The sequence below is a fragment of the Dysidea avara genome, chromosome 12, assembly GCF_963678975.1.
Source record: "Dysidea avara chromosome 12, odDysAvar1.4, whole genome shotgun sequence".
Taxonomy (NCBI): Eukaryota; Metazoa; Porifera; class Demospongiae; order Dictyoceratida; family Dysideidae; genus Dysidea; species Dysidea avara.
The window spans coordinates 17,456,193-17,472,338 of record NC_089283.1 but is presented as its reverse complement, the minus strand read 5'-3'; the positions used below and the strand labels follow the sequence as shown (position 1 = coordinate 17,472,338).

Here is a 16,146-nt window from a genome sequence, read left to right as displayed (position 1 = left end):
GACTTGTGGAAAATCACCAATCATCAAATCACACCCACTATTTTCTAAGACAGTAAGACATGAAAACCAGCATCTTTGAAGTATAAACCATTTCAGAGTCAGTGTTAGAATGATGCAATAGAAGCCTTGGCTCTACCTCTGTTTCTATTTCATTATTTTAACACCTCCTCTTCAGTTGTTGATACTTTAAAGATGCTATTTCTAGAGTCTTAGCTACTATAACTAAAGCATGCAGTCAAGTATAATTGAGTTAATAATCAATAATCACCTCCACCCTGCAACTGTTTATGGTGTACCTGGTGTTGAGAAACAAGCACTTTAATTATGATGGCCTTGTATGTTTGTTAATATCTATGTTTGTCTTTCTGCACCTGCCATGTGAGCAAAAACTGCAGAGGTGGAGGAAGCACTGAAAAGTTGGGGGGGATGGGCTCAAAGACACAAACGTATTTTGCTGAAATGCATAAGTAGCTATACACTGTTAAAATGAAGAGTAACCACAACTCTCAAGGAGTTCCCAGTGTAGGGAGGATTTAACACCCCTGGAGAGTAACCATTACTCTAAAGGAGTAACTGGGGAGTAACACATGCTCTGAAGGTGGTGTCCCTTACTCTTCAGAGTAATGGTTATTCTCTTCAGAGTGTTGACTACTCTCCATGGGGTGTTAAATCCTCCCTACACTGGGAACTCTCAGAGTGGTGGTTACTCTTTATTTTTAACAGTGTAGGAGCTAGATATAAACACACAGAGATCTCTGCATGTTTGGACTCAAATAATAAACATTTATATGCAAGCATTCTCAGTAGCTACTTATCTGCCCCTGATTTATGGAAACTACTGTTTTTTCCTTAGTCTCTATCATATCCATTGAGTCCAAAAAGAGATCTTTGTGTGCTTAACATGCTGATTATTTTTTCCTTAGTTTTTCTATTCCCGTGTTTTAACCGTAGGTGGGGAAAGTTACATTTGGGAAAAGTTTCGCGAATTTCGCAATTGCAGTAGCTATCGCGAAACTTTTACGCCGGTTAGCTTCTACATGCTTGTATTTGTACAGTATTAAATTAGTATGGAAAATCAGCATCGCTAAACTTTTATGCCGGTATTAGGCATGAGGCTATTATGCTCCAAAAGTTGAGCATTATGCTTTTGAGCAGTGTTCAAAAAATCACCTATATATTATGCTTTTGAAAATTGCCCATTATTCCCAAAATTATGCCACCATAATTGGCTGTTTATTGCTGTATCACACCATTTTCATTAATGTTTAAGCTTCAGATAGTCTTGAATTCTTAATCTGGTTGCTGTATTAGAGTATTTCATTTCAATGTGACTGTTTTATTAGAGTGATTAATATTCAGCGACTGTTCTATTAGAGTTTCTGACTGCTCTATTAGAGTATCTCGATCTATTTAACGGAATTGTGCAATCTGGAGATTTTCCTAATGTTAAAGCTTTACAATCACCTCACAACGCCAGCATAATTCCTGATTCCCACACATACCTATTATGCCCGAAATTATGCTGGCATAATCGCCGCATCCCCAGCCGGTATACAAGGGATTTTTTTTCCTTTCTTTGACCCTTTTCTGTTTCACCTTATTGTTAGTTAGGCCATGTAATCTTTAAGTCTCCAGTTCTAGTGTGTTAGGTTAGGTTAATCCAAAGGCTGCAGCACATGTTGCTGTCAGACCTTCAGTGCAGGCCACTGTAAAGCTTTAATAATAATAATAATAATAATAATAATAAAACAAAGTAGAGTGCAAGTCGCGAAACTTTTCCCACGCATAACTTTCCCTACCTATGGACCACTAGCTAGTTGTGGAATTATTTTGAAGTTTGGACACCTTTTGCTTTCATTCTATTGCTGATCGTACCACTATATAATGATAGTGGTATTTCACCCTGAAGAATTCTACTCCAGCAACTTTCAGTTTGTTTATGGACAAAATTAATAATGCTAGAATAATTGCATGGGCTCTGCAAGGTAGTGATGATGACTTTCCCAGCAGTCATACTTAGTCTCGCGTGGCCAGACCCTTTCCGCGCAGCCGCTTATCGATTAGAGATTATAAGCGGCGCGCTACTTATAATCTCTAATCGATAAGCGGCCGCGCGGAAAGGGTCTGGCCACGCGAGACTAAGTCATACTTGCTTCGTTGTAGTTTGTTTTGTATTCTTTTGTCCCGTACTCTTCGTTGTAATTATAGTTTTTTAGTTCATTTTGTATACTCACATAGCATAGCTTCTATAACTTCCTGGAGGAGACTGAGTGTGGCCCCGACTAGACATTGGGTGACCTGCAGTTCGAATCCTGGGGTTGGAGGGATTTTTTCCTTACTTTGGCCCCTTTTCTGTTACACCTTTTCAGCTATAAGCCACTAAATCTAAGTCCTTGCAATTAGGTTAGGTAATCCTAAGGCTGCAGCACATGTTGCTGTCAGACCTTCAGTGCTGGTCACTGTGAAGCGCTAATAACAATAACAATAACTTCACTTGTGACATTATTTATTTGAAAAATAGAGACAGCTACGCACATGTAAAGACGGTGTTTATACGAAAAATTAATGCCTCGGTATGGTTTCCTCCAGTGGCGTAGCCAGATTTTTCGCCATGCCTGCAGGCAATGGGTGGGCAAGCCATTTCCCATGCAACACACGTACACATGCCCATCTTCATATGGACATCAATATAACATTTTTAAAATGCATTATGTATCATCCTACACTACTGTATGCAAGATGACTAATATCAACATAATACACTGTTAAAACAGTTGGCTGCATATCACACCAAAGTGTGTATGATATACCTCCTCGCACCGAGCACACCATTCTCTGTGCGTATTACTGACCATTTTACCTAATGTATGTATCGCACACCGTTATTGTGGTATGATCTGTATCCATTTAAATACTGTTACAATTAGAAATGTACATTTTGAAATGTCATCAATTACAATTATTGTTCCAGGGTTTCAAGTCTTGTTAATCCAGCAGAAATCAATAATGTGAAGATGAACGGTAACCATGGGAACTGCAACCATCAGTTTCTCCTATTTCTGTAACCAATGTTGCAAGTCTATAGGGTAGTATGATACTGTAAACAAATGAAACCAATAAAGAATGTTCTTACCACAGTTGTCAGTAATAAACATCCTTCAGCAGCAATGTATAATTCCGTCAATAAGTATTTTATATATTGTACAGTACATACATATGGACATACCTCAATAATGTCTATATGACTGTACCAAATCAGTTATAGTGTTCCGACTGTGAATTCAAGTTGAGAATACATTACACATTATTATATTTTACCATGTTTGGTAGTCTGACCATCAATTCTGTAGCAGTACATACTTGTATCAGTCTATCACTGCATGCTATGTCGACGTCACTGGAACTACAAAGGATAGAGTAAGACCATTGATGAACTCGGCCTCAGAGAGACTTTTGTACGTACCATCACTCTATCCTGTCACTTCTGTCTAATACTGCTTCTCTGCCACCTTGTCTACATGAAAACTATAAGCTAAAGCAAGTAGCACAGTGTTACCAACCTGTCATCCATCACGCGGAGCCCAGCAAAAGTGAATGGCAACTCGACTTAGGCATATAATCGGCTTTGGCATAGTAGGCACTAGCACAAACGAGCCATCAGCACATGGACGACAAATAAAGTCCGTAGTTGCCTACAAAGGTAACAGTTAAACAATTACAGGAAACAGTTAACAAACCCCAGCTGGTATTCATTAGTCGATGCCGGCGTAGCTCCGACCGTCTTTCACCACCACCGGCCATGAAGCAACCAGACTTTTACCAGCCTCGCTCTTTGCGTAGGTAGCTACACCAGTCGTGGCTACACAAACTTTTAACTTCAACGGTTGTTAACAGAAGCTAGCTGCCTCAAAGTACCGTTGCCTAGTTATGACATCCTCACGTGAGTGATATGGTGATAATTAAATAGAACTTTTTGGATGGAACGTTTAACCTGGTCTAATTTGATGACTGCTTAAACATATTTGCGTCTGTTTCCTGACCATATATCTAACTTCGTCGTAAGCCGAGGGATAGTGCGATATATAATGTAGCGTGTCGTACAGTATCTCCGAGTGTCAGATGTCCTCAAGTTGGATGTCCTGTATGCTTTACTTATCAGCGTAGCAACCACTTGGAAGTCGCTTGCACAGAGCTTATATACAGAGCAGAGACTACTACTAGGAATGATAAATGCATCACAAAGAAGTTTACTACAGGTATAGCTATACAGTATTCATAGAGTATTAATTTTTAAGAATTTTCATCCTGATCATTGTGGCTACCTCAATGCAGATAAAAGTTTGCCATCAGGACTGCCCAGAAGCAATACGGGCCCAACAGTACACACCTCAAACAAGCTGAGACCTGCCCCAGTTGCCCCCCTCCCTGGGTGACTCAGTTTATCATGAAATACATCACCAAGCTCAACAGTGGTTGTCCTAAACCATAATGTCTGAACAAGAGAATTAGCTATCTAATATTTTGCTTAGTTTTTGCATGTCAGATGAGAGTGCCATGCATAATACTTCTGTGAACACCTGGAATGAATGGTCTGCAACTTCTTTGAAATTTCACACAGCTTTGAAATGTTGTTGAAATTCCGATCTGAAATCTTGTATATTTCTTGTATACATACTTCCATATATGCAGCATCGTGTGTGTCCTTGTGACTCTTGTACAGTTTATAGAGATTTGAGGTGTGAAATTTTACCTTCTGAAGAATTTCCAAATACTGAACGTCTTGTGGTCCAACTTTTCTGAATATTTTGCTTTTGATATCATTGCCATGTTTGGTATCTTGCTAGATATAACGTTTGATATCTTGTATAGGATTTTTTTCTAGTTGCAGATCCTTTGACTTGGAATATTACATTACCGCATTGTTGTGTGCTAAAAAATAATGTACTAATCTTGTCAGCCATCTTTTGTGATCAGCTTGGTAATGTATTAGTCATTGTTGACAGTACAGCTATTTAACAAACCATAAACACCTTCCTTTGCCAGCACTTTTGAGAGCTCTGTGTAGGGAAATCAAGTATTCCCATAGCATTTTCAAACTTCGTACAAACAGACTGTTAACTATATAGTTTGTTGCATTTAGAATGTGAAGAATATTTGTCATCATATAGTGCACAGTGGGTCTGCCAACATTTGCATGGGCAGTGGTCACAGAATGAACAACAATGACCAGATGGTTTATTACCACACAAACTGTATGGGATATAAAGACTACATTTGGCTATAGGCCAACATTACCTTGTTTCTGTCACTGTGCAATGAAACCATTGGACAGTATACATCAAAAATTGTTCTCAACGTGTTTTAGTCAACTAACGTAATCCCATGTTACTAATAAGTGCATACAAATATCCTGTAGTGATTCACATAGAATGAAATGACCAACATTAATTATTCTTGGTCCAGGAATATAGCTATAGTACACTAACACAACAGAATTACTCTCCTTGCACTTGCTTGTGCATATCCAGCAATGAATATATACTACTCTGGTGACCGATCAGCTTATTATTAAACATGGGAGGAATTATGTATAGTGCAGATTTTATTTGTGTTTCGTCTTCCAGTTGTATTGGTAGGAAATAACATGCACGTTAGAGGTTTTGCAGGGAATGTTCACATAATATGTGCGCAGACATTGTGGGTGAATGTACATACCAAAACCCACAATGCATTACAAAATTCATAGCTACATGTCAACTCTCAATATTATACATATTTGCTAGATATAGCCACTTGTTACAATGGCTTTTTAGCATATCCCAGTAAAACTTCTCGCTTTGTGCTTTTAAAATTCAATGTAGAATCCTCAATCCACTAGTCAGTGCATACATGGCTAAGGAATGTGTACTGCAAAACCTTAGGGTTTGCAGTACACATTCCGCCCCAATAGTGGAACACAGACTGCTGTTGCACCTTACATACATACTGTACCTATATACAAGGATATTAACAGCAAGCAACTTAATATGGAAGGGCACTGTGCACATCGTGGTTTAGTGTACCAGACTAACTGACTGATATCTTTCTACCAAACACTACAGGATTGCAATTGATTCCTTTATTTTTTAATTTTGCTGAGGTCCAAACATCAATGGCTTCTTGTGCTGCATGGCTTGTTTTATGTTCTATTTCAATCACACAAACTGTATGCATGTCAAGATTTAACAAAATGATTTCCCTCTTTCCTTTGCACGCTGTTTCATAACTAGCAACCTCTGCAGAACTTATAATGGGATAAAGTATCCATAATTTTGTTTCGCACCATTTATATTTGAGATATCGCACTTATAATGGACGTATTGCACCTCTTACATATATTTGAGAGTAAGTGGATTGATTGTAGTGGCACTTTTCAGCTGTACTTCATTTTTAAAGAGTAGAACATACAGCTGAAAACACAATAAAATTTTGACAAAGTAATTGATAGTTATAGTGGATGTACAAATACACAATTAGCTAGTACTACTGCCACAGGTATTTTTACTTTGACATGACATGCCAGAATGCTATAATATATCATATAAATACATAGTTATCATGAACCACGATAGTGGGTTCATAATAGGGATCACAGTGGAATTTTTGAAAATCCTAATAGAGCAGTCACCTAAAACCAGCCTTAGAAAGCAGACTCGAGCACAAAACAACACTCAGATGGCTTATTATCAAACACTGAACTCAGACAAATGGTGATATAGCAGTAAAAATGGTCTAGACGAAATGTAGAAACATTCAAAAATTGCGAATTATACGCGAAATTGTTCATATTATTATTCATAATATTATTATTATTATGTTTCACCATAGATAATACACGAACATGGATTGGAAACGCCCGTGAAATTATTTACCTATCCTAGTTACGGTGCGCCAATACGTTGGAAAATTTGTTGAAATGTCTGGGCGGCTGTTTGGCTTTCTCTCGCTTGTTTCAAGGCTAGTTTCAAGGCGTGGACATTCCTTTTACATTGTTTATTGTGTAGCGTTTTGTACTGAACAAGAACACAGCTTGTCTGTGGACATTGGAGGGAATATCATTGGCGACAGGTGGATACTGGCAGGTACGCGTTAGCAAATATTTCAGCAGCATCGTTACCAGCTATCTTAACATAGCCTCTATGCCACAACCAAATAAATGTTTGATAGATTGAAATGAATTTTTAGCCAAGGACTTGTTCGACTTGGGTAAAACAATTGCCCAAAGTAGTGCCTGTTTTCTGTTGTTTTATCCAAACAGTCTGAGTATACAGTGAAACATTGGATATCTGGTTAGCTAAAGCCACTCTACCTGGTACAAGTGAAGCTAAGAACAGCAAACAAACGATGCTGCACTTTTTATTTCTTCAGGAAATTTGCCCAACCGTTAAGAAACACTATACTTCACCTTTTAACTTGCATCTTGTTACGCTGTTGTTTGCTACTCGCCAGTGTCCATAACCAGTCCAGCCTCCAATTAGTGTAGGTGCTTTGTAACCCAGCTGTAACCAATAAACACGTATTTGTAGCTTACACGAAATGCAAAATGTTCCACCTGTAACGACTGTAAACTTTTCGCGCACCGTAACGAGGATGGTCTATGACGTCACTACGTAAATAATACGGGAGTTTCCAATCCATGTTCGTGTATTATCTATAGTTTCACTCATGTACAACCCAAGGCTTCCATTTTTTCGTGATAGCTAAAACTACACAGCCTTACTCACTGGGTCCTTCCGCGTTTCCATGACCCATTAATTAACCCGTACTCCACAGATCGCTAACCGGCCTCCACCTCGATAAATTTCTAAGTTCTTCTTCGCCATTGCCTGCTGTTCCATATACGGAAGAAGCCGTAGAAGAACAAAATTACGGAATCTTGTGTGCTCAGGGATGCGTATTGTTCGACTATAGTCTTTATAACGTTAATAGATGGCAGATTGAAGTTGTGCAGCACTCTTTTACCTTACAAGATCGCCATAATAGGGTCTCTAGTGAGCTGCCCGTCTTCGCTACGAGAAGCCGTTTAAGTGCACATCCAGTTTATTCTTCTTTCTAGCCATCACAGTGAGTCATATCAAAACTCGTGTCAAATTAACCCATACATTACAATTTTCCGTAAAATATTATTATGCGTAAAATCAATGTAAGGCAGCCTATGGAGGTAAGTTAGTTTAAAGTTACATAACTCTGGTTCTGAAGGCGGTATCAAAATTGTTCGGCCGCCATTACACACGCATAACACTCCTCTATCCGATGGTAAAAAAATTTATTCGAAGCTAAAGTGTTTACAGCTTGCAAATTTACAACAAACGATGGTAAATAGCAACTTACGCAATACAAAATCCATTGGAGAGCAAAACACGAATTTCGCGTTCTAATTAAATAGCGGCATCACGCCATCACCATAGCGATTACGAATTTTGTTCGGCCAGAATCGGATAGAGCAATTCATAAGGAGTTAAATGATATCAAGTTTTATGGTATTTGATCGTGTCTATAGTGCTTGCAATTATTGAATATACAAAATGATGTAAAATGTATGGAGTTTGTATGGGAGAAACTGAAAAAGTGATCCATCCATCCTGAGACATTCGAAAAAATCAGAGTTTAATCAGTCTATTTCATGATCTAAGGGCGGAAAACAAACAAAGGACACTGGTAATGTACAATATTGCTGATAAAATGATTACTGGCTGTAAATTTGATTTTACCATTTTTGCCATTTTGACTTTACAAATCCCAATAGCATGTTTTGATATGTGCTTTGTTTGTCCATTGTAAGTGGAAGATAAATGGTAGCGTTGATATCATGGCTGCTTTTCACACGCAAAAAAAGGTTGGGTGGGGTGTTTATTACAACCCTACCATTTAAAAATATTTTGTGGTCTAACCACATATCATCAACAACCCTCCCATATGGTATCCATGTCATAAACAACTTACAGAGTGTGAAGCCTGACAGTCTTATATGGGAGGATTGTGTGCTACTGTGCTTATGTCAGTGTAACTAGCTACTGTGTAATTGTAATTTCTAATTTGCTGTAAATTTCTCAAGCACAGCTGTCTTATGTTACTCCTTGCTTTTGTCTACACCTATTGCTGCAAAACACTATTCCAGCAAAATTGATGCATCCCTACTTTGCATCTGTAAGTGTCCCAAGGTATTGAGATGCACACTTATATACACATGTACATCATAATAGGGATTGTTTCTGACTCTGTACTGTACAGGCTTTCAGCCTTTAGCAATACATTGCTCCCTTGGGAACAAGACATGTTCAGATAATCTAAGAGTCCTGATAATCAAAGCCCATTCTTTTATATATGTGACTGTCCAGATTTATGACTTTAAAGGACAATGCAGAAGTATACTAGCAGTTTCAAATTTGGACCTGTTATTGTATAATGCAATGAAAGCATTGTGTGAAAATTGTAGGTCAATAGCATACTGAGTTGTCAAGTTACAAGTGATTAAAGTCAAAGAACTGGACGTGTGTGGAAGCCTGGTTTTGTCAAACCCAGTCACATATACAGAGCCCTGTTCAAATACTCTCTAATAGAATATACATCTAACCAAAACACTCTAATAGAGCAATCAATTCTACTGTTTGGATAATCAATTAAGGGTTGGATAATCAAGGGAACACTGTACCTACAGTCAGTTTATGTTCCTTGTTTTTTTATTAATACTTTTTGTCAGCTGCTTTAAATGTGTGAAACCCTTTAAACACCAGTACTGCATAAAAAACCACTATGATAAGAGTACGTTATTAGGCTTAAAAAACAACCTATTCATAATATTATAGTATGGGCAGTCCAGGCACACAAACGTGCTTGCAAACTGTTCGATACCATTGTGAGTGAACATATGTTCACATCTATGATATTACGGTTGTTGGCAGGGGCTCAGGTGAATGTGAACCCACCAGTATCATTAATAGTTGGAAAGTGTTTAATGATTGAGTTTGTATCATTTATTGTGGTGCTCATAATCATTAGGCTATACCTTCTAGTAATATAATATAAACTGTTGTTTCCTGTATTATAAAAGTGCTTTACTATTCTTCTATATGAAAACAGGATGTGTGAGCACAAACTATACCCTTTCTCATAACAGATCATAATGCAGTATTAGAATAGAATATCTGCATTCTGTAACTTTTATTATAAAGCCAATTAAATGATTAGCAAGTGCTGGAAGTTGTGTGGCCATAGCATAATGGCATAAATAGTTGTGCGTCTGAAAATTTTGAAAAAGTAGGCAAATTTCTATTATCGAAGGCCCAGTCACATGTATGTTTTCATGATATCCCATGTTATTACAACACAGTTATTTGCATTGTTATATATAATACCTTCTGTATCTAGTAGAAAAGCCATTTTACTTGTAGCAACAGTAATGTCAGATCCATTTGGTAATGTGAAAACTGCTCTACACCGATATCTGTTAGGGAACAAATCAAATGATGAACCATTTGCATCTCTAACAAAGATGCTGTATCCTGGTAATGGACTAAAACTGAACTGACTATCTTGTAATTGAAACTCTTCTGAATCTTTCATGGCACCATCCCACTCAATTCTCATCAGACTCAAATGATCATAAATTTCAGCAAACATGTTAATATGACATTTAAATGCGTATCTTTCTGTATTCTCATATACTGTCAAATTGCCTGGATGCACTGTAAAGTCTTTATTAAAACCTACATTACAACAGAAATAGTAGCTGTAATACGTACTCTTACACGTTTTGAAGTAATGGATTATCAAAAGCATTATGCCAGATTAATAGGCAAAAAATATTTTATTTAAAATGCATGATGCATATTATACTAATGATGAATTTTTACATAAAGGTTATGTTTCCTGTTTTGTGGCAGCTAATTATTTACAGCTAATAGAAGTTACACTGAGATGCTGTAATATAGCAATTACGTACTGGAATATATATACGCATAAGAGTCAAGTAATACTGATATACTCCAATAAAACAGTCAGCTCTCCAGTAAAATTTCAAGCATAATTTTGAGCACAGTAATTTAAACAAAGCTCAAAAGCATACACCATAAAGAGTCTAATTGTCAGAATGCCTTGTGGATCAATTGAATGGCTTTAAAGTCATTTGTACATACTGTATTGTACAAAATTATACTGTGACTAGCTAAAAATTTAAAACAATAGTTATGGCAAATTTTGCCTGTTTGACAGTCGTGTGTGTACATAAGCATCAGTGGAAAATAGATGAAAAAGAAATAGAGTCAGAAACTGTTATTAACCCCTTTATGCCTGCACAAAAAGATGGCCACCCCTATGATAGGGCCATGCACTCATTGGACATAGATGGATTTACTAATGAAGTGTCACAAACACCCTTTTAGCTAAATATGGACTGAAATGAAATATCCATGCATTGTGACACATATAACAGGCTTGAAAAGCTCTCATAAGTCTAAAATTTATAGTTATTATTAATTTTGTTCTTTCTCATACAGAATATTACTTCCACAAAGCCAGCCCTTTTAATCTGCATTCACATGCAAAGTAGTAGAGATATCTAATAGGCAGACACCACACATCACTTGCATTGTAGAATGCTGTGTATACCAGTTATCCAGTAACTTTACTCTGTATTGAATGTACAGCAGGCATGTACACAAGAGCCAGGTGTCCAAAATTTATGTAGGGTATCCAACATCAGTTGTAGCTATATAGAAATTCCCTATTTATTAAATGTCATCTATATACATTCTAACACACATTTCTATGGCAAAATGTCAGCACTTCTACTACAACAATCTTCTTCATTACAGGAAAGGAAGTATGATAAATGCATACTCTGTTTTATATTGCTCTTCATTGGTGGAATATCATTGCCTGCTTCATTGTAGCTATTGCTACTCTCACAAGTTTCAATCAAAAAGTATAGCTATAATCTTTGCACTAACACACTTACCTATTTTATACACTGTAAAACTATTACTCCTGTAAACACCTCTTTTTTCATTTACTTCACAATAATATATTCCAGGAGTGATAACATCAAAGTTGTTACCAGTGAACACATTAACTGTACTTGTCTCATCAGTGTACATGAACCAGTTAACACTATTAACTGTTGTTGATACTGGACACTTAACAGTGACTGGTGATCCACTTTGTGGTAGGACAATGTTGTTGATTGCTCCAGTGTAAACTCCACCTATATATTGAATTTCATTTACCAAATATATGAAAAAAAGTTTTGAGCATTGATTAATATTACCATATGCATCTATCCTTACTAATTACTGCCCGCAATATTCAGTAATTGAATGATGAAAAGTTACAACATTTTAGAGTATCTCCAATGACAGTTATGTATTAATGTTAAGATTAACAGAGATATAAATATAATTTTATTTCTGTAAATCTCACCTTTTACTTTGCCAACCACTCCAAGCCAATAACATTGTCTGAAGCCAATCCAGTATTTTTCTGAGGGCTTTGAATGCCTACCAAAGCCTGTTTACAGAACTGGCAAGATTAAGATGTAGCATAGCTGTCTCATGTTGGTGTTATTTTAAATCTTGTTTATGTGCCCAAAAAGAAAGATTTTCCAAAATCAGGTCACATTTGTCATTTTAAATGACTATCGATATTTAATACGTATGAAACTTTCAAGCAAAGCAAATAAAATGTGACCGGATTTGCGAAAAGGTACCTTTTTCACACATAAAATTTGACCCATTGTTTCAACTTTCAAACTTTGTAACTTTTGTATCATTGCAAGCACGCGTATTCTAGCACACTCTCCGATCAGCTAGTGACATTGACAGTTGCAAACATTTAGCCATGACCACATGCATGCTAACCAGACTTTGCTGACTATACCTATGGTGTTCCACTTTGTGACACACTGTTGCTAGCAGGCTACACCTAGGCTTTCCAGGGCTAGAGCCCAGTCTAAGTCCTGGCAATTGGAACTCAATATGCTAGTTTAAAGTACTCCTGCATGTATGGGTAATGACTGCCAAATCCCTGGTAATCATGTAAGACTGGCTATGCCACTGGCCACTGGTAGTGACATTGTGATTTGTACATGCAGACACCGGCATAGGAAGACTTTTCGGCCAAGCCTAGCCATCTCCTATTTAGCTTGATTAATACCAACTCACAATGTTGCTGCTGTATTCAGCCCTGTTCATACGTGCATTTATACAAAGGTGTTGTAAAGCGTCATCGCTACAATAATAGCACTACAGCTACAATGTATAGCTATCTCTTCACTACCTATTCTGCTAGACAACTCTACACCTATAATGTACGTGCTTAATGTATGCATCGTTATATCACGTGAAAATTTATGAAAAAAAAATTGGACTCTACAGGAATTATAACACTAACAGTTACCATTCTTATAACTTGTATCATAGAGTTTCATTCTTGTCCTTCTGTTAGAATAAACACCTAAGACATCTTGTTCTTCTTCAAGTCTTCTGTTCCGTCATCAACACTGTCTCCTGTATGATAGGTGCACAATCAGTAATTCTTCTGACAGGTAGCTAGCTCATATAGCAGTGTGTTTTCAGCAATGGTACCAAGTGTGATGATGATGGCTCAAACACTGAGTATAGACTAGGAATTAATGTATCCTGCCTTATATTTTGTGTGTGTACAAATGAATCAGGATGAAAATACAGTCTTTATCATAGATTACAAAATTAATATTGCATTAACATATCTAATGAGTTAGCCTTTTAAACCAAGGAATCTTTGTTAGCTTACTACACTAATGTGCCAATTAACTTATAATCCATATATGGATTTGGAAAAAAGTACACAAACTAGACATATTAAAAATTTAAAATAAGAAATAGGGATCGCTGAAAAAAGCCACGAAACAAGAAGGGATCGCTGGGGTGGTAATGTAAACCACAAATCCCTATTTTGACTCTCTATAAATGCTCCATTTGAGTATAAAAAGTCAAAATAGGAATTTGTGGTTTACATTACCTCCCCAGCGATCCCTTCTTGTTTCGTGGCTTTTTTCAGCGATCCCTATATTTCTTATTTTAAATTTTTAATATGTCTAGTACGTATTCAAATTGTGACAGAATTTTATGGCAAGTGTATATACATATGAAAACCATGGAGTGTTAGTGCCTGACTTGATCTTACCATATAATTCTCACTTTAAAGCTTCTTCTTTTCATCATGTCAATGATATATTGTTAAGTTACATTGTGTGTGATAAACAGCAAGTGATGTCACCTTATCAGTTACATCAGTCATTACAAATATGAAGCCATCATGAGAATCCATAGTCCTTTTATAATCATCAGTGATATTACAATAATAATGTATGTACAATGAGTCATTAAATTGGTATAAATAATATAGTTTCTTTTGTTCAAATGACAAAATGTGAATGGGTATATGATCAATGGCTTTTGTGTTTCTATCAAGAACAAAAGGTTTATTCATCTCTAGATCTGTAATTTGTCACCATGCTTGCTATGCATATATGGTTAAAGTGATTGGAGTAAAGATAGACATCCTTGGTGTACTCATCCCTGTATGCATGTCTGTGTTACAGTCAGAATAATACCTTCTAAGAGTGAGTAATATGTTCTTTGCTTTGTATTTTATCGACTATTTTGAAGCCATGCATTTTGAGTAATGTGTCATTCTGGGGTGATTATTCTTTCTTTAGATGCAATGCCTATGTAAAAGATTGGTCATGCATTGGTCTACATAGTGTTTTTACATTGTATTAGAATATTACTGAACTATCTTTCAGTTTAATTCTAATTGTAAGTTCCGATAAGAATATAGTGAAGTGTTATACTACCTGACATCTCCTATTGTGTCAGTCACAGAGTACTACATTGTGTTGCTGTGTAAGGAATGCACTGCATCATTAATAATAAATACTTCTGAAGCCCCCACATGTGTATTAGCTACATTGCACCCTTCATTTTTAAAAAGTGCTCTCATAACATCGTCATTGCCAACAAGCTGCGTAATACATAAAGCATTGATCATGAGTGATTACTACATATGTAATCTATAATTAATTGTTAAGTAATGACTTGTTGATTATGAATGGAAGAGGCCAACTATTTCTATTGTTACAGTTGTATATGTATGTATTCCTTGGAGATAGTGTGTATAGGTGAGATTACATAGTTATAAAACTAGGTACACAATCATAAGATTTAGATATGTACAATAATACACCACTCAGGGGATTTGTAGAATTGATATATGATTGAATATAGCTAAGTTGTGCATTTATGATATCACAAACTACCACTTTACTTCACATACTGACACTTGCAACATTTTTGCACATTGTCACATGTTATTCTGCATGGGTAAAGCAAATTAACTTGTTCCATGTGTGGGTACACAAACTCCATGTTTTAGCATCACCACACCATGATGCGTGGCATACTACTGAGTCTACACATCATATAAATAATTATAAAAAATTATTGCCACATAAAATTGATGGTGTGTGCATGGTTGCGTGTCGCACATGCATTGTCACACCAAAGGCTGATGTCTGTTAAAACTATGAATACTTGAAACAGGCATTTATTGTGGCTATGATGTTATCTACTCTGGTGACTACTAATACGGTGGTGATGAGATTGGCCATAATTTGAGGTAATACAGTAGCCATAGGATGTAGCTAGCTATAATTATACAGTTGCTATGTAGTACTCTAATGTAATAATGCTATGCTGTACAATGCTACAAAATGCATAGTATTAGTGTTCTGTACCAATATGGATTTTGATGGTGATATGGTGGTACTAATTAATTGTACTTGTAATTAAGAGGCACCATCCATTGTATTAAGACTTGCAATACAACAGTTGTGTTTGGAAAGGAAGGAAAAATGGTTCTATAGATTCTATATTGTCTTGTTTTGTTGACACTTTAGTGTACATAATGGAATGCAGCCTGTCTAATGTGTTAGGTAAGATTGTTAGACAGTTTGTCTCCTGGTTGCCATGCTACCAAGTTTAATGTTTGTGGTGTCAAATTCTAACAATGTACCGGGTGATATTCCCTAATGAAACTTGATAATTATACAGAAGTGGATGGTTTCATTTT

General features: G+C 36.5%; 1 protein-coding gene and 1 long non-coding RNA gene across 3 annotated transcripts; both read right to left on the bottom strand.

Annotated features, from left to right (window-relative positions):
• Positions 1–2,902: 2,902 nt before the first annotated feature.
• LOC136240754 (uncharacterized) lies at positions 2,903–8,077 on the bottom strand. Of its 2 annotated transcripts, XR_010693956.1 has the most exons (7): positions 7,592–8,077; positions 3,738–7,538; positions 3,561–3,692; positions 3,464–3,514; positions 3,319–3,403; positions 3,134–3,273; positions 2,903–3,079 (listed from the first exon to the last, which is right to left on the bottom strand). It is a non-coding gene; the product is annotated as an uncharacterized lncRNA (long non-coding RNA). The 2 variants fall into 2 exon arrangements; XR_010693955.1 differs by having other exon boundaries at positions 3,738–8,055.
• Positions 8,078–8,232: 155 nt separating this feature from the next.
• Positions 8,233–13,959, bottom strand: LOC136240753 (uncharacterized). The gene is made up of 4 exons (XM_066031793.1): positions 12,305–13,959; positions 11,996–12,241; positions 10,395–10,745; positions 8,233–8,667 (listed from the first exon to the last, which is right to left on the bottom strand). Exons 2-4 carry the CDS (start codon positions 12,132–12,134, stop codon positions 8,651–8,653), a joined length of 507 nt encoding a protein of 168 aa, XP_065887865.1. The 5' UTR covers positions 12,135–12,241; positions 12,305–13,959; the 3' UTR covers positions 8,233–8,650.
• Between the last annotated feature and the right edge of the window lie 2,187 nt (positions 13,960–16,146).

Bases quoted from the DNA above. Each gene is read 5' to 3' on its own strand.
- LOC136240753 (XM_066031793.1), bottom strand. From the start codon at position 12,134: ATGTACACTGATGAGACAAGTACAGTTAATGTGTTCACTGGTAACAAC. The intron at 10,746-11,995 runs GTAAGTGTGTTA...GTTGTAATGTAG, and splicing joins TTTTACAGTGTATAAAATAG to GTTTTAATAAAGACTTTACA.